This window comes from Sarcophilus harrisii, chromosome 2 (assembly GCF_902635505.1).
Source record: "Sarcophilus harrisii chromosome 2, mSarHar1.11, whole genome shotgun sequence".
NCBI lineage: Eukaryota > Metazoa > Chordata > Mammalia > Dasyuromorphia > Dasyuridae > Sarcophilus > Sarcophilus harrisii.
Window position 1 is genome coordinate 556,588,006 of NC_045427.1, and position 24,462 is coordinate 556,612,467.

The 24,462-nt window shown below is 45.5% G+C and overlaps 1 protein-coding gene across 1 annotated transcript in view; it reads left to right on the top strand.

The window, feature by feature from the left end:
* Positions 1–12,770: 12,770 nt before the first annotated feature.
* PAX2 (paired box 2) overlaps positions 12,771–24,462 on the top strand; it is a 110,891-nt gene continuing 99,199 nt past the window's right edge. Inside the window, exon 1 of the mRNA XM_031949352.1 lies at positions 12,771–13,042. Within this exon, the coding sequence (XP_031805212.1) occupies positions 12,771–13,042 (272 nt within the window). The remainder of the gene's footprint in view (positions 13,043–24,462) is intronic.

Sequence of the window (24,462 nt, forward strand, 5' to 3'; positions counted from 1 at the left end):
TGCCGTACCTATGTAAAGTATTATTAATATTGTTCTTTATTGTTTTTCCCAAGTGTTCAAATTTAATTTGGAGCAACAAAAAAGCAATATATTTGGAGTCAAAGGGCCTGGATTCAAACAACTCTGCAACTGTGTGACCTTGCACAAATCACTTGCCCCTCACTGGGGCACCTATAAAATAAAAGAGTCAGACCTAGCTCTCAGTATATGATTCATGATCCTAAATTATGTTTTAAGGACTGTTTTGGGAAGAGATAAGTGTATTTATTGGAAGGATGTGACTAATTGACACTAAAAAGTCAGATGGTCATTCAAATCTTTCCACGAGAACTTAATTCTGTTCCCCTTAATGATATTTCTCTTAATATATATCTTTATGAATCCTCTAAAAACACAACTGTGCATTCAGACATACATATGTACATTTGTAAACCCACAAGATACAAACTTCTTACATATAAGAACTGTTATGTTATTGAAATTCTTAGTACAGGCTCTTGCAATAGCCAGTGTTTAATAAATATATATTGAATTGATTTATATACATGGAAGACTGATATATTTCTTTATGATAGGAACTCGAAGGCATCTCAGTGTCATCAATAGTTCATTTCCATGAGCATCAGAGGCTACAAGAGTGAATTCAGTATGCATATTGTCTCAGATCTGACATGACATTCTCTTATCTGTCTCTGAGATGGAAAGAAATTAAAAGATATGTTTGTTTGGTAATGAATACTTATGTGATCATATGAACTCACAAATGTGTCTGTGATGTGCTTGACCAAATATGTTAGTCTGTGCAAATTTGTGAATTTCTTTTGTGTGTTTGCTTGTATAAGTCTGAGTCTAGTACATATCTAAGTATGGGTTTATAGAATAGACCACAACTAGCAAGAACACATCTTTTTGGCTTTCTGCCTTTCTCGGGGACAGAAATCCTTTGATACACATCCTCACTTCAGTGCTGACGTTTTAGGAGGTCTGAGATAGGACTTTGTTTTGCAATCCCTTGCAATTGGATTTTGATGAAGTCCCTTAGAATTAGTTAAGCAAGAAGGAAATTGGGCAGGAAAGTCGGAATAGGGAAGATTGACAAAAAATTGAGGGACCCAAGAGCACAGAATGCTTGTATTAGGCTCAGATTAGGGAAGGGAAAAAGACAAAAATAAATCAATTCAACCTAACCAAGATGTGGGCATCAATGAAAGTTGAGGTAAAAGTCCAGATTCTGTAATCTTCTCCTTCAATCCTTCGGCAGAAGCAAACATCTGCCGATGTGATTTCTCTTCCTTTTTGAGTAAAGTTAATCTAGAGAGCCTCCAACCTTGCCTCAGAGAGCTGAACAGAGAGATTAGGGAAGGGGGTGTTGAAAAGAGGCAGAGAAGGAGGGCAATCCTCACTTAAGGACAACTCAAGGCACCCAGGGGTAAAAATGTGGTGTCTGTTGTGCCATTTTTTAGAGATTCTGGAAGGACTAGTGGAGGGTGTATAGGAGGGGACCTAGAAGAGAGGGGAAATGGAGGAGATCTAAATACTGTGGCGAAATTGTCCTGGACAATTTATCTATTCTAATGTTTCAGCAGTTCTCAGTGCAAACCTGAAAGTGTCCAAGCATATTTGTACAAATTTGCATACTTTACTTTTTCTGCGCATTTGCCTCTTTTCTTGTGTGCATGTGCACCCTGCACTGACACCCAGATTCGATTCAATTACTCACAGAATAGCTATTGCACCACTAAAGAGGAAGCTGGGGCTGAGGGTCAGACTGTGTCTTCAGGGCTACAGAGAACCAAGATAAAGTGGAATTCTCTGGTGAACTCAGCCTATAAGGACAGGATTATTTCATTCTGCTATACCTAGGCCTTTGATCTTTGTGCAAGATTTGTTTTACTGTGGGCCAAGCTCAAATAGAAAGACAGGGGGACAAACAGGAACAGGGAGACAGAACCAGAGAGACAAGTAAAGAGAAATTAGCAGAAATGGAAGAAAGGAAACAGAGAGGCAGACAAAAAGATACCAAAGGAGGCAGAAATGAAGAGAACTAAGGAGAAATGAAGAGAAAGAAATACAGGAAAGGAGGAAACAAATAAGAGGATAACAAAAATGGAAAGAAGCAAGGAAACAAAGATGGGAGAGAGAAGTGACAGAGATAAAGACAAATAGAGGTAGAGAACAGAGGGACAGAATTGAGAGAAACAAAGAGATGGGAAGAGGAACAGAGATGAAGAGAAACAGAGGAGAAGGAGACTGATGTACATAAGAAACAAAGATGAATATAGAGATTGAGATAGATGGAAACCAAAGACAGACAGACTGAGCTGGAGAAACAGTGAGAGAGGGAAAGAGGGAGAGGGAGAGGGAGAGGGAGAGAGAGAGGGAGAGAGAGAGAGAGAGAGAGACAGAGAGAGAGAAAGAGAGAGAAAGAGAGAGAGCCAGGAGAATTGCTGCGCCTCCGGAGCTCGGCGGGCTGGGCTCCCCAGGGAGACGGCAGACACTTTGCGGAGATGTGACTCCGGAGTTGGAGACGATGATAAATATGATAATTTGTATAAAATCTGAATGGGTCCTGTTTTCAGGGAGAATGCCTCCGATGATGAATGGGCCCGGCTCTCAGAGAGATGGCTGATAAAAAGTGTATTGGATTGTTGAGAGCGATTTTAATTTTAATTCCCTACCTGCAGATGTCTGCTAATAACGCTGTCTCCCGGTAGCGCAGGGCTGGGAAGAACCGATGCCCGGCTCTGGCCGCGGCCTCTCCAGCAGCTCGGGAGACTTGTGAAATGACTCTAATTACAGAGTTATTAATTTTAAGAGGAGGGTGAGCGGGGGTTTATGATTATTAATCGAGCCTGTGCGCTCTCCAGGAGCGACGGGGGACTGGGCAGGAAGATGCCTAGCGTCCCGCTCTGGGAACCAGAAAGATCCGGAGGATTGGCCAGAAGTGCGGCCGTGGAGCCGAGTCTCTCTAGATTTGCTTAGTTCTCTTTTAAGTTTCCGGTAGGTTATAACTCCTGCTCCCTACCATGGTCCAGATCACTGCAGCCAAAGAGAATGGTTTCCTAAAACTATCAGAGTAAAACATTTAGTTTAAGGAAAGAAGGGGGGAAGGGAATAGGGGAGTAGAGGAAAAGGACTGTTCTCAGGAATTTCGGTTCCAAGTCCCATCTACCAACTTTCTACTGTCCCTCCACTTCAGGCCTAGCCAGGGAATAAGGGGTCCTGCAGGAAGAGAAGGTGTAGGGAAAACAGCATCGGTAGATCCAACTCACACAACTACTCACTTTCGTTCACACTTACACATACACACATTTTCTCATGCTTTCTCTTATATCTACTCACACAGAAGTATAATTGATTCACAAGGGAATGGCTATTAAAGTGATGGGAATTTTTTAAAGATTGTAACTTAATCTATGCAAAATCAGACTATCCCCTTTTAGAAAGGTCACAAATTTCAACAAAACTTTGTTTTCTCAGAGCTCTTCCCAGACCTAATTCTTCTCTTAAAACTACAGAAGTTTAGAAAGAAAAGCTGATTGTTTCATTCCTTTGCCATCTCATCCTGGTTTTGGGTTTTGTTTTGTTTTTCCCAAAATAGAATGCCCAAAACCATCTCCCTATTCACACCCCACACTTATGTAGTCTGAACCCCTTTGTGTAGTTTTTGAAAATCAAAGGATAAAGATGTTTTATCATGGAGAATATTCAGAAGCAGTACAGGGGTTTTCAAAGGCAATTCACAAACAGAAGTGAATTCCTAGACTATTCCCTACAATTGAAGTCTTGTTGGAACAAGTGGTTGTCCTCCCAAGGCAACCAGTTTAATGGGATGCTGTGTTCTTATGGATGCCTAAATTCAGGTCAAATATATCTATACACATACCCGTAGAGATGTACACAAATATACAATGTATAAACATGCACAAATGCATATTCCTAGAATCCATGCAGATGGTGACCTGTACAGATACAAACACAGAATTTTCCTCCTTTGTTAAAATGGAAGGAGATCAAGCTAGGTGAGCTCTAAGTATCCAGTTTTTGTATGTTATAATTGATTCTATGCAGACATGCAGAGATATACAGCAAAAGAACCGCCCCCACCCCCAAATAATAATAATCAGCCAGGGAATAGTGACCTGGAGATTTTTCTTTTCCTTCTTAAAACCTCTGCTTCTTTATAAAGGGCCATTTCTCCTTTAGGCTGTTCTTTGGAGTGTAGCATCTACCTCCTGCCAGCTCAGGGAAGCCTGGAGCAGAATCGGTTTGGCTTACAGCAGAGTTAGTGTGGAGGAGTCACCAATTGTTTGGTCAGTTCTAGAAGCTGGTTCCTAGTCTGAAGATGGTCAATAGCTGTTGGGCCAGGAGCAGGATTCCTGAACAACCTAGAGAGCAAGTAGGCCTGGGGTTGAAAAAATCAAGGAGTCAGTTATGGGTCTCCAGAATAAGGTGCAAAGGGGGAAGAAAAGATTTAGGGTTCTCTTTAAATGAAATTCATAATTTGCTTAAAGAAACAACTGAATAGACCCTATAATCCCATCACACACACACACACACACACACACACACATAGTACTAGAGTTCCTACATGGGTGAGCAGACAGGAGTGGGGAGTGGCCCTCCCACTGGGTCCAGAAAGATCAAACCACTGTCCCTATCCAAGCTGGTTCTGGCCTCCTCTCCTCAGAGAGACAGAATGAAACTCAAATTGGTGAGAGCAGAAAGCAGAGAAAACTGGAGCATGTCGAGTGCTGAAGTTAGGTCTGGAATAGAAAAGGATTAACAAATTATGAAAACTAAAACATTCTCTGAAAGACTTCTAGATTCCACAAAATTAGATCAAAATGGAATTGGGCCTCCCCAAGTGAGAAAGCCCCTATTTCGAAACTATTCAGTTTCTTTTCTCCAAACCAAAAACATCTGAGACCCAACTCAGGACATATCAAATTCTTCACTTTCCAGGATTTGAGGATCATCTACCTGCAGAGTCCATGAAAAACTCATCAGAATAGATGAAGGACTATCAGATGGGTGCCTCTTTCTCATCTCTAAATCCCATCTGATTTTGATAGCTAACCCAAAGAATTATTTTCTCCAAAGCTTTTTTGAACCACCACATCCTGCTCCCCCTCTCTCTTCTATTACCATCTGATTACAGCTTTGATACCTATTATGAATTGCCTGCTTTTGTTGGTTTTTGGAGTGGGTGCCCAGACTTGCATATACTTGGCATTTAATAAATGTTTGCTGAATTGAATTGAAATGAACTGTTGTAGTCCCTAAGGGCAGGGATGTGACAGCCTCTCTATCTGTCCAAACTTGGAAGGGAGGCTTGTATATTCAGAGGTTCATGAATGATTGATTTAAGGTTAGGTATCAAGAGATTCAGTGTTCTGAAGAGCTCTGACCCACAGACAGAGGACCTGTGTGACGGTGGGTAAATCATTTAATTTCTGAGCCTCAATTTACTAATTTGTAAAAAGAGGGGGCTGTACTATATCTCTTTAAATCCCTTAAGTTATAAAGTCTATGACCCTAAGAACTGTTCTGCCAAGGTGATAATTCTCCACAGTTGGCTGATGGGAGAACACAGGCGGCATGACAAGCTCCACAGATAGGCTATCTTTTTTGCTCTAGGAACACTAAGTCCAATGGGGGAGAGGGAGGGATGGAGAAAAATAAGGACATAAGGTGACAAGAAATTTTTCAAAAATCTTCATCTCTTCCTTTCTCCAAATGGATGCAGTGTAGTTCCAGGAAGCCAGTTTTTCCTTTCGATGACTTAAAGATCTCTTGCTCCCTTCTTGGACAGACTGTTAGCTGCCTTCTATGTTCCAACTTTGATCTATTCAACAGGAAGAGATTGTTTAGTTTAATCATTGGAAAAGCTGATTGCAACCAAAATGATTCATCAGCTCTACCCATTCATTTCCTATATGTGAACTTCTAAGTGCAAATAGTCAGATAGCAAATAGCAATAGCAAAACCCCCCAAAAAGTGCAAAGGAAATTCTTAAGATAATCTGGTAGGTTCAGTGCAAAACAACCCCCCACACACATTTTACACAGACACAGACATACACACACACACACACACACACACACACACACACACACACACTTCTGTGTATGGTCTTTTTGGGGGAATGTAATATAAAAGGCCTAAGTCCTGTAATTCCTGGAAGGAACAAGGTGTAAGACCAGTGTAGAGATGAATATGTATGTGGGAGAAGAGGCAGAACAAGGCTATAAGCTCAGGGTGATTCAGATGGGGCAATTCTGATTGTCACAACAAAACTTGTAAGATCAAGAAGAGATAGTGGTATCCCAGGTACTGACTCTGGGATTAGGGGAAAAACAGTTCTAGCCCGCTTCCTATGCTTGTTAGCCCTGTCCCTATCCTGTTTCCATGTTCTGCCAATTTCTAAGTCTTGAGGTAGATTGAGAAAGTGTCCTGGGAAAGTTCCACTAAAGAAAAGGAATTTCATTCTTTGTATGTCTCTTGTTTCTCTATGTCCCTCTCTTCCTGTCTCTGTCTCGCTGACTCTGTATGTCTCTCTGTCTGTTTCTCTGTCTCTGTCTCCCCCTTTCTTCTCTTTCTAGCCCTATAGAATCAGAAAGATTCTGCGGATTCCGCGATCTATATACCTCTTTTTGCCCTTTAGGAAAGAGGCTGCTTGGGAAATGCGCCCTCCGCTGGTCAATGGATACAGTTTCTTCCCGATTCTGCCTCCTTTGAAACCAATATTCAGAACCCAATATTCAGAGTGGATGATAGTGAAGTGGGAACCTGTCCAGAGGACAACTGTATGGACTGGGTGGGAGTCAGAGTTTCATAAAAGCTCTGATTTAACCCTCCTTAAACTGAGTAAACAGCTTTTGCCTGGTTCTGTCCCAGAACTCCCCAGTTTCTGTCCGATGTTGCAAAAAGCTCCTAGTTCCTACTGAGCACTCAAGAAAAAGTGATTGATGAGGAAGTAGGATTCGTCCACTGCCTCAAGTACTCAAGTCTCAGTCAATTTGACCGCAGTAGGTCTCTTTCCCTCAACCTCAGGTGAATAGTCCTGGAACTTATCCCCACCCTCTCAAGTGCCATTCTTCCTTTCCTGTGAATTTCTTATCCAAACTTCCCATTTTAAACACTTTGTCCGCTCCTGGAGTAGAGTTCTGCTGTAGTGGGGCCCGAGTAACCCCAGCTTTCACTGTGGCGCGTCCCTGAGGCCCAACCACTGCGGGGCGCGCTTTTGCTCCTTGACAAAGCTCCCTTGGGGCGCTAACGCTTAAAAACAAAAGCCTTTCCCAGTTTCTTCCTTCTTTTTTTTTTTTTTTTTCTTTCTTCTCCTTCCTTTTCTCATTTACTATATCCTTTCCTTCTTACTTCTTTCCGTCTTTTCCTTTTCTCTATCTTTTGCTTCTTATTTATCCTTTTCCCCTCTTTCTCCTGCTACTTTTGTTAGGGCTCCTTCCCTGTTATATATATATATATATATATATATATATATATATATATATATATATATATATATATCTTCAATAAGACTGTCTGTACATAGGTTTCTTTGTACTGCTTTGGAACAGCTCTGGACAGGAGCTGGAAGCCTGTCAGACTTTTTCATTTCTCCTGCGCTCTGTCTCCTTCAAAAGCTCCTTTTTGGATCAGTTTCTACCCCAGCGGGAGTCAGGTGCTGAACTGAGCCCCTACATAAGGAGATAGATTTCCAAAAGAAAGGGTGAACTAAATTACCCTAATGACGGGTTTGCAGGAGCGCGGCCCGCAGCTCGAGGCCCGGGAGCGGGGGGAGAAAATAGAACCGAGCTGAGTGCCGGGAAGAGGAGAGATCTGAGGCAGCCCTCCCGGGGTCGCAGTACCCGCTTCACCTTTCACCCGGGTTTCTTTTTCTTTCTTTTTCCCTTCCTTCCTTTCCTTCCTCCCTATTTCTTTTCTTTATTCTCTCTCTCTCTCTCTCTCTCTCTCTCTCTCTCTCTCTCTCTCTCTCTCTCTCTCTCTCTGTCTGTCTTTCTTTCTTTCTGTCTGTCTTTCCCTTCCTTTCCCTGGGAACTTTTCCGTACGAGTTAACTATTAACCGTTGGCAAAAGGCAATTTTCTTCGGAATTTAAACGATTTCCTTTGCGCGGCGGAGGCAGATTAACATGCAAATAATGAGATTCTCTGGATGTGTCCCCGAACCGACAAGGATCCCCCCGCACCCACAAACGAGTCCTTCGCGTAGGAAAACTACAGCACCCCCCCCCTCCCTTCCTCCCTCTCTCTCTCTCCCCCTCCCGCCCCCGCGCCCAGCTCAGAAAGCCGTGACGAAACCAGGGCGGCTTACAATTGTATGTGGAAAAAGCCGACTGCACGTGCTTGTGTGTGCTTGAACCCGTGTGTGCACCGCTGGTGCATTCACCCACTCACACCTAGAGATACGTGCACAAATACGATCCCCCATTTTCAGACACTTTCTTGAGTAGACTCACTCCAAACTTTCTCAAACTAAAGCTATTTACTGTTATTTACCAAACTTGAGCCTTGGCCACAAATCTCTGCCTCTTTCTCCTCTCCACCGAAAGTTCTCTGCCCTCCCTAGACCTCTGAAGAGTCAGTGACTTTCCCCGCCGAGTCGGTTCTTACTTTATTCCCTCCCCCGCCCAGTCCCAGTCCCAGCCCTAGTCCCACATAGAGGATACTTTCTAAGGACGACAGAAGTCTGCGCTCCCTTTCCCCACAAGCAATCCCAGGCAGCCTGTCCTCGCTATTCTCGGCCTGCGTGAGCTGCGTCCGGTCTCGTCGCTCCGCAGCAGGACTTCCCAAGTCCGTCACTGCTCGGCTGTACTCTGGGCAGTGACCAGGTGGGGAGTCCTCTGGCAAAGCACGGAGCCCCTGGCGGGTGACTTTTCTGCCCTCACTCCGCCTGCCCATCTCGAATTTTCTCTTCCTTTTGTTCTGTCTCCTCGGGTGGGAGGTGGGGAGGTGCTTTAAATTCCTGGCCCGTTCCCCTATGCCCTTGGTCTGTCTTCCCGATTCTTAAAAAACAACAATCAAGAAACCACCCTTCTACCTTAGGGCCGCTCGCTCCCTTGCTGCTTGACTGCTTCTTTGTCCCTGTCTCTCTGTCTCTAGCTGTGTCTCTCTGTCTCTGTCTCTCTCGTTTGTTCCAAAGCCCGGACACTGATTGCGCCTTATGAAGTTCTAACTGGTTTTCTGTCAGGAAGATCTTTCTCGCTGCTCCCCAGTGTGGCGTGACGGATTAAACATCAACTAGTTAAATAAAAATTAATATCAACTGCCTCCTAACTTCTAATGTCATGTTGTTTATAACTAATGAACTGATTAGGGGATAAACACATCAGGGAGACACATTCCGCTGCCCCAGCCTTTCTTCACATCTGCCCATTGCCACCTTCTTCCACTCATTCCTCTTGGGACCCGCAGGCCCAGAGGTTGCGGTCAGAGACTTTCTGGAGGAGACGCTGGTCTCCACTCTCTCCCTGCCTTTTCCTCTTTCTTTCCATTCTCTTTACCTCTCCCTCTTTTCCTCTCTTTTTCTCTTTATCTTTGACTCTCTTTTCTCTCTCCTCATTCTTTTCCTTCCCTCAGTTTTTCTCTTTTTGCCTATTTCTGTCTCTGCCTCTCTTCCTGTCTCTCTTTCCCTTTGTTCCTCACCTCCCCTTAAGTTGAATTCTTTCCTCCCTTCCAGTGAACAGTTAATGATTACCAGGACTTGTGTGGAGAGTTAGGGTTTCTGCTACTGGTACAAAGCAGACTGCTCTCCCTCTAGGCCACGCACCTAGTAGAAATGATTCTTAGCTTGGCTGGAATTGTTTTGTTTTGTTTTTCTTTTTTTAAAATGTGGAGGGGGGAAGTGGGATGGAGATCTACTTTTCCTATTTCCCCTTTATTCTTGGGGGGAGGCATGGACAAAAACTTTCTCTTTTTACCTTAATCCAAAATTCAGTAAAGAACTTTTGTGTTGTGTGTAAAAGGGAAAGAAAGAACTTGGGGTGTCTTCTTTGGAATCTCTAAGAGAAAGGGGTTGGGCTGAGGGAGCTGAGAGATGCTGTCAACTAAGCCCTTTCCATATCCCCTTCTCCACTTATTCCCTGTGTCTGTCACCTTCCACCATTCCAGTCACCTTCTTTTCCTAAAAAAAAGATACCAAAATACAATCCCAGTTATCATGAAGTCTGTAATACCTTGGGATTGCTTGGGATGCTAAGGAGACTGTAGTCACAACAGCATCACAAGATTGGGGAGGGTTTTTTTTTCAAGAACTCTGTTATATGTCCTCAGACCACAGAGTCTGACAAGAAAATAACAATGAGGGTGGGAGGGGGAAGCTTTTAAAACCAATTTAGCAAATGTGAAAATGTAATTCTAATGAAGAATCAATAGGATGGTGGATCATTTTTCCTGGGACTCCTTGGAGGACCTGAGAGAGACTTTCAATCAATGGGGGAGGGAGCAAAAAGATCCAAGAGAAAAAGCTGGGCTGGGGACCTAGGCATCTGGAGACAAAGAACCAAACTCACTAGGCCCTGTTCCTTTACCCAAGGCCACTTTTTTCCCTCTTATACTGAATGTTTTCTGAAAGCTTGAATTGTGGCTGGGTACAGAAGGGGTTTGCCAGCTACTAGAAGCAACACTCTCTCATTCCAGTCCTCACTTGGTTTCTATCTAGACTCTATCTCTCTTTTCTTACAGAAATTCACTTCCAATGCACACTATTCTAGCCATTTTGTCCCCTCTGCTCAAGTAACTTTTTTCTAAGAAGGCCTACAGAGCCAGGAGCAAGCCAGGAAGTAAGGACCTTCATCCAAGTGTCTCTCAGTTCAAGATGCTTATTTGTGCATGATCTTGTGCATGAAGATACATTGTATATGACTGAATCTTCATAAACGATTCTTGAGCATATATTTCAGAAAATAATTCTGTAGTATCTATAAAAGTGCAAGGCATGTATTTGTGAGGGAAAGAGTATAAAGGTGTGGTTCTGTAAGAATAACTCTTTTGAGTGGAGAAACCATTGAATGTGTGTAGCCTGGGAAAGTGTAACTGTCAGATTGATGGGTGGCTTTAGTTGTATAAAATGTCTGTGTCCCTGGAACTGTCTCTGTGTGTCCAGGCTTTTATTTCTCCAACCATGGAAGGACTCTGGGGAAGCCAAACTGGAGGCTGGAGCAAAGTGGATTGATTCATACAAGTATGTATTGGGAGTTTCTGTCATTATTTGCTTTAAAAAAAAATAAAAAAAGAAAGAAAAACCATACTTTTGGTTTTTTTCAATGATTCTGACACCTGAATTTGGCCCCAAGAATAGAATTTTTATCCTCATTTAGAAAAATGTATACTTTAAAATCTGTAGACAGAGATTTGAGGTTCATCCTTTTCAAGTGTCCCTTCACAATTAGTATGTTTGGGGAGAAGAGAGGAAAGGACTTACTTCAGGAGTGGGTTGATTCTACCAGGGCAAGCTGGGGCAGGCTAGACACAAGGAAATGTAATCTGGAGACTAGGCAAGGCATCTCTGACCAAGCCTAGAGTTTTCCAGGCTGATTATTCAAGGAGTCCGGGGAATTTGAGAGCCTTTGTACATCCCCCCCAAGTACACCGTATTTGTTTTCTGTGTGCAAGCAAGGGGGTCATCGGAAATGCAAGGTCATAGAGTCATCGTGTGGTTTTGTAAGATGTGTTATATATGGGTATGGGGAAGGGTGCACAAAATTGTGGGAGTGTGACAGAATTATTGTGAATGTGTAGACTGGAGAAAAGGTTAATGAATCTGGGAGAGAAAGAGTTAGAGGGGTGTTAGGGTATGTGATTGATAGGATGTTTGTCAGTAACAGTGCCTATATGTATGGGAATGTCCACTGGGTCAGGATACATGTGCATGTGAGAGCTTCACTTCTCGTTCCCAAATTAGTAACAACTTTTCCCAAAAATGACTCAAAGAGAGAAAAGAGACCTGGGTATGACTGAAGGCCATTGGGCCTTGGTTTGACTTTCATTTGTTTTGCTCCAGGCCCCAGATTGTATCCATTTAAGGAACCCTCTTTTCTTTATGATTTCTATTCTTGTTAAAAGCTTACAGACCTTAAAGTATAAGTGTGAGAATCTATATACTTTCTTTAATGAGTACAATAGATAGTTGGAAGTACATTTATGACTGTAAAGATGTCCGGAAATGTGTGAGAAGGTTGAGTTGTGAGTGGATGAGTGTGAGAATGTGGAGGAGTATATGGCTACTAGGATCTCTGGGAATGTGTGATTGTATTTCAGGGAGTGTGATTAAGGTTGTCAGTGTGTGACTAAGTGTCAGGGAGTGTGTGACTTGTGAAGATGTGGGGGAGTGTGTGGCTGTGTGTGTCAGGGAGTTTGTGATTGTGTATGTCAGGGAGTGTATGTGACTGTGAGTATTAATGGAGTGTGTGACTAAGGATGTGAGGGAGTGTGTGTGACTGTGAGTATATTTCATGGAATGTGGGACTGAGGATGTGTGTGAGTACGCTGGAAGTGTGCAATGTGGAGTGTCTGAGTGAGTATACCAGGGAGTGTGTGACTGTGTAGGGAATGTGTGTGTCTGGGAGGGTGTGGAGAGTGTGACTGGGTAAGTGTGCCGGGAAGTAGATGAATGAAGATAGGGAATGTTTGTGGATCTAAGGGTATCTCTCTGGGTCCGACTGTCTTTTGAGTGTGTAGATTGGTGGGTAGTGGTGGGGTGTCTAGGTGAGCAGCTGTAGGCTTGTGTCCTCGAGGCTTACTTTGTGTGGATGCGGGGAGTTCTGAGTGTGTGGCTCCTCGGGAGTGTGGCTGTGTCTGAGTGTTGCTACGTGCGTGTGAGAGAGCGAGAGCGAGAGCGAGAGAGCGCCAGCGCGAGAGGAGAGTTAGCTAGGTTATCCGAGCCGGTCAGTTTTGGGTGGCTGCGCCCGATCTCTGGGAAGCCGCGGTGGGGAAGGCTGAGCGCTCAGGAGGCCAGACTGCACCGCTGCGGCCGCACTCACAAGGGGGACTCGGAGAATGGCTCAGGGCGCGGGGCGTACAGGTAAGGGGTGGGGGTAGGGTGGGAGACCCGCGTCAGACCCAAAGCGGACTGAGAGCTTAATCCTAAAAAGGGAGTGAAAAACTCTGGCCTCCGCCGTAGCCCGATGTCCCCGCCATCTGCCCCTATCTTCCCTGGTCTCCGCTCTTCCCCGAGTGACCCAGGTAGGGGCTCTTTTGAGAGAGGGAGTTAGGGATGGGGGAGTAGGGGTAGGAAATGCCTGGCTTGGAGAGCCGGACTGCAGGCGGGCCATCTACTGAGGGCGGATCTCTCTAGAGGCTTAGGAGAGGGGGGAGGGGCGACTACTTCAGTCTGTAGGAGAAGCTCGGCTGAGCTTCTGTGCCCTCAGTCTGTAAGGGTCGCCCAGTGGGGGGCGAGGGAAAGAGAGGTGAGGTCTGTGGTGGCCGCAGAGCATAGGGGATAGTGCCGGGGCTCGACCTTTCCCAGCTACTTAGGTCCCCTCCGGCTTTGCGTCCTTGAGTTTGTTAAATCCATCACCAAAAACTTTTCTCCGAAAAAAAAAAAAAGTGAGTTTTCAAAATTCTCCTTGATTTTACGATAGAAATCCTGTTCCGATGTTTTCTTTTCTTTTTCTTTTTTTTATCTTTCCCATTTGTTCTCCCCCTCTTTTTTTATTACTTCATTTCTCTTTTAAAATATGCCGTTTAACTTGCTAAAAGTTTGGGCATAGTGGTGAATTGGTTGCATGGGCGTGGGGTGGGGGAAGTCTGTGCAAGTGTGTGGGAGAAGTTGGAGGTAATCTCCATCCCCCCCCAGCTTGACATCAGTGGCACGGAACTCATTGCCCTATTCAAGGGACTATCCTTCTTGGGAAGTGGCCCAACGGCGGAGAGAGTGAAGGGGGTCCTAAGAAGTCCGAAGTGCTAATGAGAAAGATCAGGAGTCCTCTGACGCTTGAGTGGGTCTATGAGTAGAATGGTTGCCTTTCCCCACTCCACCCCCTTCTCTCTTCCCCGGGGCCCTGAAGCTCCAGTCTACCCTGGAAAACAGACAGATTCCAAAGTCAATTTGAATATGTGGTTAAAATCATTAGGCTTCCCCATCCCATTTATTTGGGATGTTCTGACTAGGGAGGAGAGAAGAGGAGGGAAGTGAGGAGGAGAAGATCCAGTTAGGATTTGGAGGGTAAAGTCTTATGACCCGAGTCTTCCCCAAAGCAGTGTCTAGTGCCTCTTTCTTAACTAAACTGGGACCCAGCACGCTCACATCTTCCCTTCCCACCCATCTCAGATCCTGCTAATTTCCCTTTTTATTCTTACTATCCCATTTCTGCTACCCTTCCTGCTCACATCGTCTTTTTGAAGGGTCAGCTTAAAACCTCTTCTTTTGACAACGAAATAACCCAAGCCAGCCGGTAAACCTAGCTTATTTTTCCGCCTCTTTGCCCCACAGGCCGCCTGCTCTCGGGCCTGCCCAGCTTTAGATCTAGGCCTCCACCTAAGATGCTGAGCCCTCCGACTTGTGCTTCCTTTGGCCTCCCAGAGGGTTTCGGGACCCAGAGAAACCCCTCTGCACGGAAGGTTTAAGTAGGGAGATCAATAGCAAACAGTTGTAATGATCTAATTAATTATGGCAAAATTAAAAGCGAGTAGAAAATCAATCTCTGATGGTGTTGAAGATGGAATTCAATTGAGAGTCCATCTGTGCACCCCCTCGACCGTATAAATATGCAGCCCAAGGACAGAGCTAATAGCTCAGCCTTCCTGGGAACCTCTCCCTTTTCTCTCTGTGTTTAGGAGTTGGGCTCTCTTCCTCTGTTTCTGCTTACCCCTATCTCCCTCCTACTCTTTTTTCCTCTGGGATTCTTCCTACCTAGCTTTCTCCTTTTCCCCCTTTCTTGTACTGTGTAGCTTGTTCCCTTTCAGGCCTTTCCTTCCTTCTGCCCTTCTCTCTGGAAGTGATACACAGACCTTGCTTCACTTAGCTTCAACTTTCCTTCCAGATAAGCAACCTCCACCCCTACGCAGCTCCTACCCATCGGGTTTTGCCGGGAAGGACAAATAATCGGGAAACCAGCGGGAGCAGAGGAGGTTGCCCAACTGGCTTGGCGGGAGCCAGGCAGCTCCCTCCAGCTCCCCTGGTCCTCACAAAGTTTCCGGACACCATCGCCTGCCTCTCGGCTTGAAAAAATAGATGGTCTGGCTAGACGGACACAGATAGGATTGGGGAAAGAGTCAAAGATTTCGTCCCGGCTTTCCCAGGAGCATAGACATCCTCCCACCCTCCTGTGCCCGTGCCTACCTGCACCTGCCCCAGCTCTGCCAGCCGGCTCCCTGCTCCTCGGGGCTAGTTGGAGGAGATGGGAATGCAGGCACCAAGGCAGCTGGGCCGGGAGCCGGGGGCCCGCGCCCCTTCCTCCCTCCTTCCCTCCCTCTACTTGGCGCTCTGCGCTCTCGGCCGCCCCGTGGCTTCGGGGGGAGGGGGGAGGGACAGAGGCGGGAGTGAGAGCGGGAGCCTAAGAGGGAGGGAGGGAGGGCCGGGGTTATAAAGAAGGAACTGGTTCCTCTCTCGGCTGCAGGAGAGAGCTATTCGGACTCTCTCTCTCTTTCTCTCTCTCTTTCTCTCTCCTTTCCTCCTGTCCCCGCCCCCTACACATACTTTTCTTTTTTCCTCTTCTCCTACAACATAGTAGGGCTAGCCATAGAGCCACGCCAGGTTTTGGCGTTTCTCCAACTGGACCCCACTTCCCAAAGCCCTAGACTGTGCCCCTCCATATCCTGCTAATTCAGTATGATAAAAGACACACCTCAACAAACCATGCGAAACCCGGGCGATGGCGTTCAAGCGGGGTTTCCGAAGGATACGGGTTTTATTTGACTTTTACTGAGCTTTTTCCTTCTGAAAGCAAACTATAACAAACGAGGGAGTGGATGAATAAACTGTGGAAGGTTGGGGGGAAAAGGATTTCGTTTTTACCAGGTGCATTCTCAGTACCTCGCCGCTTATTTTCACACAATTAAATATTAAAATATTAATCTGAAAATTCCCCTCTCTGTTCTCCTATTGCCACTCCCACTTCTTCCCCTCTACTTTTTCTCGTGTCCCTTTCTCACCCCTTTTCCTTTTCTTCTCACTTTTCTTCTTTCACTCTCTTCCTGAGTCTCTCTTCTTTTCTTATCCCCATCCTATTCTTCTCTCGACATCTCATCCTCTTCGTTGGCTGTCTTTTTCCTGTTTTATGGGGAAGAATCTAGGAAAATTGTACTCTTTGACCAAGGGCACTTGGATTCAGCCTGACTCCACCATCCTGGTCCCTTAAGGCCTCAAAACCACGGGGAGTTTGGTTTGCTAGATAGTATAATTGCAATACTGACAAAAAGGATTGATTGGCATCATTGCTGGAGGAGACACTTCCTCAGTCTCTTTCCTCCCTTCCTTATAACTAAGCCTCCCCGTAAAAGTCAGGGGACAAAGGGAGAATCCAGTGAGTACTGTTTGTTCTGAGGTTGGTTTTTGTTTTGTTTTGTTTTGTTTTTTTGGTGGCTAATATCTGAGTTGAACAAACATACACCTTGATTCGTGTCCCTTCCTCATCCCACCAAAAAACACCCTATTAAGATATACATTAAAATATATCGAAAGTTCATCCTGGTTGAATCAGAAATAGAAAATGAGGAATAATATTCATAGTAGTTTGTTTTCAGAAAAAAAATCTAATTTTTCTAGATTCAGAGATGAGAGGAAATAGAAGCTGCCTTGTTGGGAGACTGGAGAAACTGCTCCTGCATTTACTTTGTACCCTCTCTTTTCTAGGAACAACAAGGTTAGGAATTGGGTGATGATTCTTGAAGAACAATTAATTTTTTAAAAAAAGTTTAACATATTAGACATTAAGTGATCTTGCCCATGTCTACATGGATTCATTTTACTCATGTTTCAAGTTCATGTTAGGGGGCAAGATTTGAACTTGATGGCAGAATTCAGACTACAAAACGGGCACTACAATTTAAAGACCCTTAAGAACCTTCCCAACTAAATCTCTCTTCAGATTACGTTTTCCATATTTTCTCCTTTTCTCCCCACTACACATACAAATATACCTCTGAACTGTACACTCACCATCGTCAGTAAATACCATACAAAACATTAGGAGATCCAGCAACATAAGCATGCACTCTCAGCTGGGGCTAAAGACATTTGTTTTGCCGTCTCAGGAAGGGGGAAAGAGGCACAGAAAGAGGGGAGGAAGGAAAGATAGATATACAAACCTACGCTGGTCAACAGAGATTCCCTTTCTTCCTGATGTTTTTCATTTTATTTCTTACTCTTTCTCTAACTCTGTGTCTCACCTTTATTTCTCCTCCTTCCCCCTTTTGCTACCTTGAATCTCTTTCCGTTTTAATCTTTTTGGTTCGATCCCTATCTCTGTCACTATCTCTGCTTTGGTTCGTTTCTACCAATCTCTCTGCCCCTCTCTCTTACTACCCTCATCCCACTCTTCCAGTCTCTCTCCAGACTCTCATCCTCCTCCTGCTTCCCTCAGAGTCTCTAGGAAGGAAAAGGGGGAGGAGGCTGACTGAGAGAGAGTAGATCTGGTATCTCATCATAACTCTAAGAAAACTCAGTTCCTGTCCTGCCTCTGTTCCTCCACCCACCCCCTTTTCCAATCATTGGTCTTCTTTTTTTTTTTCTTTTAGGAATTCCACCTCTGTGTGTGCCTCTCCCTCTTTTTGTCTCTTTTCTTCTTCTTCCCTCGTCTGTAAATCCGGCTCTCTCACTATTTCCCTCACTCTTTTCTACTGTGCATCTGTTGTTGCAACCCCCCCCTCTCCACTTCAGCCCCTCCCCTTCCTAGGGCTTCGTGCCCCTTTTGCTTAGCACTCCCTCTCTCTCACCCCTCTAATCTCTGAGGTGGCCAGGAACAGCAGTGTCAGAGACATCCCCACTTCTATCACCACACTCCCTCCTCTACACCATATCATTCAGTACTCGGGGCTCAAAACTGACTGGGGAGGGGGACGGTTAATCATTATATCTTAACCAACATCCCTAGTCCCAGCTCCTTGCTCTGCTGCTTTCTCCCTGACTGATGGTTCAACTGCCTGGTTGGGAAGCTCTCAGCTATCCAAAACAACCTCCTTAGTTCTTCCAAAGAGACAGGTGCCTGCTCCATACTCTGGGGTTCCCTAGTCCACACCCAATTTTCTTCTCTCTACTTTCCAATTATATCTTCCCTTTCTCTCACTCTCCCTGCGCTCCTCCTCACCTTCCCTTTCTTCCCCAGCCTCGTTTCTGACCAATGGGCTTCCCAGTAGCAAACCTCCAGAAACACCTCATCCAAACTCAGTGCTCTGGTCAGGTCTGGCTTCTGGGTTTGTGCCTCTCTTTTCCTTTGTTTGGAGAAGGGAGCTGACTGGCAGGGAGGAACAGGATTTCTCATTTTTCAAACCTCATCCCATACCCTTTTTCATTCCACCTTAACTCCCTCCCATAGGCTAGCTCTCCAGGCGGTCTTCCCGAGCTGGCCTGAGGAGGGGACAATGCCAAAGGCCATAATTAACCCTACTGCTAGGGAGAGAAGGGGTGTGTGTGGTGGGGGGGAAGCTGCAGAGGAGTTGACTGCTCCACTAGCAGCTGTGTTGTTGTGAAGGAAAGCCCGCACTGAGAGCTGGACAAGGGGAAAGAAACAGTGAGGACACAGTAAAAGAAAACTGACCAATCGGGATAGTGTTAGGAAATAATAGGAAAAAGAGAGAAAGAAAGAAAACTACGGGGGGAAATCACAGGCAAAAGATGAAGGAAGGAACCTCTGGAAGCCCTCAGATTGTGTCAGTCTTTGTGAAAACCTACAGCCTCAGCCCTACAGGCATGGCCACAACTCCTGCCTTTTCTCTCACCCCTTGGGACCAGAGGGAGATGAAGGAAAGATAGGCATTACCCAGGTCTTCCTCAGGCTAAACTGGGAGGCAGAGACCTCATAGGGATGTATCTGAGGTCTGCATTGACCTGCCAAATACATGTGGTTTGGAAACCATAGGCTCCCTCCATCTGGGCACTCATTTTTGTCTGTTGTATGTATATGAATGTATAGGCACGACACACTTATTCCGAGGGACCTCCTTGGGTTATCCTCATTGAGCCATCAGGACCCTAATCTCTGTTGGAATTGATTATTCATATCAGGAAAAGCAGAAGGTTACCGCTCCACAGCTACCCTCAGCCCAACTAGTCCCAACCAGTAGGTGCTGCTCACTTACCCTATTGTGGGTTGGCCTTGTGGTCACTACGGGCCTGTACACTTAGCTCAGCCCACTTTGGATCTCATCACAAGCTGCCAGTAGAGCAGCACACCGTGGCTTCAGCCCTTCCAGCCAGCCTAAAAGAGGCTGCTTTGGTGGCCAGATGTCTCAAATTGTCGCTACCCCCTCTAAGGGACTGAGAAGGGCCAGCCAGGCCGCATCACTGGGCAGAGGCTGTTAGTGAAAAGGAGCTCAGGGTTAAAGGGGGGCGGTAAGGATAAAGGGCCAAGCACGTGCGCAAGGCTCAGTAGGACAAACAGACCATGCAGAGAAATGCTTGAAGCAGTAGGGGGCAGGGATGGGGGGTGTGGAGAGTGGAAAGAAAAGAGAGACAAGGGACAGCCTCCTGGGCCTCCAACAAGGAGCCCAAATATTAGGGACAAAAGCAGAAAGGCGAGAGAGAAGGGGAGGGAGGGAGAGAGCGAGGGAGCGAGAGAAGCAGAAATTAGGGGGTCTTAGATGAAAAAAAAAAAAAGTAGCTTTAGGGGAAATGTGCTGTGGAGTGTGAAATTGCAGCCCATGGTGCTCCATATTGTACCAGAAGCTCTTCCAAAAAAAAAAACCCATCCTCCAACGTGACCAGAGGGCTGGGAAAGGGGAGGGGGAGGGGCAGGGGGAGAAAAGGAGGAAGAGTGGGGCTGGGCTGGGCTGGGCTGGGCTGAGATGGGAAAGAGCTGCAATGGCAGGCAGCAACTGTGCCTTAATCTGGGTTTGAGGACTTGTGAATGTGTGCCCTCGTGTGTCTCCGTGTGTAAATATCTGAATGCGTGTTTGTGTTTTCATGCTAACTTTGGGAGCCCCATTTCCAGTCAGCTTAACTAGGAAAAGAAGGGGATCCGCCATTGAGCAAAGCGCTCTCTCTCTCTCTCTCTCTCTCTCTCTCTCTCTCTTTCTCTCTTTCTCTTCCCTCATTTCCCCTCCCCTTTCCTCCTCCTCCTCGTTCTCTTTTTCTTCCCCTTGGACTAGTTTTTCCCCCCTTGGTTCTAAACAGCTTTTTCTGAACTTTAATGCGTTTAATTTGGTCCGCGCTGTGGGGAGCATTTCCTGGGGAGATACATTTAATTTCGGAATTTCTAATCCCCTCCCTCAGAGCCCCAACCCCAGCTCCCCTTGCTGCGCTCCGGGAGGTGGAGGGAGGGAAGGAAGGAGGAAAGCAGGAGGCGGCGGGGCCACTGGGGGGGGGAGGGGCGAGGGTGAGATTCTCTTGCATTATGCAGGGGCTACAGCTGTGGGATCCGGACACTCTCGGCCTCCCGGGACACAACCCTCGACCCTCAGGCCCGTGCGCAGTGATAAGATCCAAGGAAAGAAGGGGAAACCTTCAACACTTCAACTCCCTTTCTAAAGGCACTGGCTTCCATTTCTCCCTCCATCAAAGTCCCAGCCTGAGATTCTGAAAGGAGGTACTAGGGGAAAAGCCCTAGTGATGGGTGGAGAGCACCAGAGCTCTCGCCAAAACAGAATGGAATAACCTTAGTCTTCTCTGAAGTTCTTTCCCGAGCAACCATGGGACATGTGCAAAAGGACAGGAGAATATATACATATAGATGTTGATGTTGATATAGATATAGATGGCAAGACGATGGTGCATGTGTATATGCAGCAATAAAACTGGTCTGAAATCAATAGACATGCAAGTTGCACTTATGGTTCTACCTTTCACATATGTATGTACACATGTACACCTAGACAACCTTTCTGTGGCATCCCTTGTGGCACTACCGACACCTTTGTAGCCCAATACCAAGCACATATTCTTGTAGCCCAAATCCAGCAATAAGATCGTGGGCAGGCATGTCACCCAAGCTAAAGGAAACTCCTCCGGCTGCAGCCCCTGAGGCCTCCGTGTTCTGGGTGAAGACAGGGTACTGGAGAAGAGCAGGTTGGAGGGGGCCTGGATCATATCTAACCAAACTGCCTGTTCTGAGAGGGAGGGAGAAATCAGGAGTGCCTAAGGAACGAGGAGAGGGGAAAGAGTCGGAGCCGAGATCCACAAGGAAGATTTATTGGACAGATCAGATGCAGAGAGGCGGCTAATGAAGCAAATCCCGAGATCGGTATCAGAGCAACTCCCCAAAAGTTTATTTTCCTTTAAATTTCCGCAGGGAGGCGGGCGCCTTGTTTGAAGTGTAAATGCCCCTAGGTTGGGGGGTGGAGGGGCCGCTTTGAAAACACAAGAGAGAAAAGGTTCATTTAGAGGCGGAGGGGAAAAGCAACCAACCCTGACAGGTCGGAGCCCTGGTGGTGTTTGGGGTTGGGTTGTTTTTCTTTCTTTCTTTCTTTCTTTCTTTCTTTCTTTCTTTCTTTCTTTCTTTCTTTCTTTCTTTCTTTCTTTCTTTCTTTCTTTTTTTCTTCCTTCCTTCCTTCCTTTTTCTCTCCTTCCTTCCTTTTTTCTTTCTTTCCTTCTTTCTTTCTTCTCCCCTTTCTTCCTTTCTTCCCTTCTCCCTCCCTCCATTCTTTTCCTTCCTTTCTTTTTCTTCTTATCTCTCCCTCTTTCCTTTTAGTTTTATTTTTTCACCTCATTCATCTTAACCAGAAGAAGAGGGTAAAAAAGAAAAAATAAAAGAGAACTAAAAAGAAACTTTTCAAGCAGGGCCCTTTACCATAGCAATAGCGAGGAAACCAACTTTCACTTATCTTCAACTTTTTTCAGTGATTTTTTGCTAAGCTGCCTGACCAGAACTTATGGGGGAAAGAAACCAGCTTTTTGAAGAAAGTTGAAGAGGGTATGCAAAGAAAGTTGGCAAAAAACAGTTGAAGAAGAGGAAGGGCTTTGGGGGCAACAAGTATGTCTCTGTCTGCTTGCTTGTCTTTCTCTATTTTTATAAGTTCCTACCAGACCCAGAGCATGTTTGTTAGAGTTTGTAGTTTTCAAACACTAAGTGTTGTGTGTGAATAAGTCTTTTTATGTGCAAACACCATCACGAATATACATTCTCATTGTGTGAATATGACCTTACACATGGATATATTTATTTTTTTTTTTTTTTATGATAAGATGATACATGTATTAGGTGTGGTGCCACAAAAGCTATAATCATCCATTGGAGATGCTCATTTCCCTCTTCTTTTCTTTTTTTTTTTTTTTTTTTTTTTTTTTTTAATTTAATAGCCTTTTATTTACAGGATATATACATAGGTAACTTTACAGCATTAACAATTGCCAAACCTCTTGTTCCAATTTTCACCTCTTACCCCCACCCCCTCCTAAATGGCAGGATGACCAGTAGATATTAAATATATTAAAATATAACTTAGATACATAATAAGTATACATGACCAAAACATTATTTTGCTGTACAAAAGAATCAGACTCTGAATTATTGTACAATTAGCTTGTGAAGGAAATCAAAAATGCAGGTGTGCATAAATATAGGGATTAGAATTCAATGTAATGGTTTTAGTCATCCCCAGAGTTCTTTTCTGGGTATAGCTGGTTCAGTTCATTACTGCTCCATTAGAAATGATTTGGTTGATCTTGTTGCTGAGGATGGCCTGATCCATCAGAACTGGTCATCATCTAGTATTGTTGTTGAAGTATATAATGATCTCCTGGTCCTGCTCATTTCACTCAGCATCAGTTCGTGTACACATGGATATATTTATTTGGCTGCTGTGTGAATTCCACTCTGGGAAGAGTCCCATATTCTTCACATTATCCAAGACCTTCAGTTTCTGAATAAGAATTAAAGAAATGCCAGTGAATTTTAGAGCTAAAGTTGGGCCTGCACACCCTGGCACAGATAACCCTAACCACTGTCCTTTTACTGTAGGCCGGCAGAACATTGGGAGAGGATCCCAAGAAGAGGTGAAGGGATTGTTGCCAGTTTTCTCCTTTCAAGTTAAATAGTCGTTCAAAATCCTACTTCCCTCTAAAACCGACACCAAGGCCAGTTCCCACTTTAGGGTGGGAGGGGCAGAGTGTCTCCTAGTTCCTCTAAACTGTCTTCTTTACTGTTTCCCTTCTCCCCGAAAGCCGGTCTGTGTTCGTGGGGTTGAGGCCAAAGTAAACCCAGGAGCGCCACCTGCAGGTTTTCTGTGGAAGAGACTGACCCTGGACTCTGCCCCTGAAACCTCAGGCCCAAGATAGCCTTCTTTTCTTTAGGAGGTGCCTGAAGTTGAGTGGGCGTTGATGAAGGCAGCCGCTTTCATCCTAGAACTTTCCCAGAGGTTGGAGAGGGCCAACCTAGAGGAGTGTTTGAAGACCATTCTGTGTGGGGGACCCAGAGAGAGGAAAAACTAGAAGTCTCCTTGGGAAATAAAAAAACAGGCCTATGACGTGAGTCGGTCCAGACTCCACTTACTCAGATGGGAGTTGCCAACGACCGCAATATCCACTGGAGAAACAGGGTGAGGTCTTCTGGGTGACTGCCCCAGGGCCCAGAACTTTTTCTGTCAGGATGTTTTTAGGCAGACGCGGTGGTGATTACTGTCCAACCCCTTAGCCCCACTCCCAGAGGCAGAGGGAGATCCCACGGTGGACCTCTGCAAAATCTGCCCTTTCGGAGATCTAAAGGAATGGGGGGAGGGAGGGAGGGAAGGAGAGAGAGTTAAAACATCAGCTGAAGTGCCAAGATGATTTATGAGACGAGGGGAAATATTTCATAAAGATCTCTCAGATATTCTGTACTTAACCAGTTAGGAGACAAAGGGACCTCTGCTGCCTAGCGCGGGTGAAATAGATCCGAGCAAAGGAGGTTGGGGAGAGATTGCTCGGAAGCCAAGGATGTGTCGTTTTTCCTCCGGTGTGCTCGGCTTTGCTGCAGTGGCCGCTCCCGAGCTCCGAAAAAGAGGCTGTGCAGAGCTCCCCTTGCCTTGCTTTGCGGCCGGCTCTTCACTCCACCCGGGGAGAGTTAGTTATCCCCCGTTTCCTTAGCTGCCAGCTCTGCACAGCCGCCCACGTTCTTCCGAAACCCGCTCCCTTAGAAATAGAAATGCAAACGGAGCTCACAGAAACTCTTAGTGTTTTCTTGTCTTTGATTGGGTCACATTGAGGCAGTTTACTCTAGGTGGTCAGTCTTGCTCTGAGCTAAGTCTGAGCTTCCAGAGATGGGAAGGAGTGATCATGGGGACGGGGAAAAATACCTAACGTGGGAGCAAGTCTTGCACAGCTGTGACTAATTGGGTCTAGAACCGTCTGATCGTCATTCTAGGGGTGCCTGC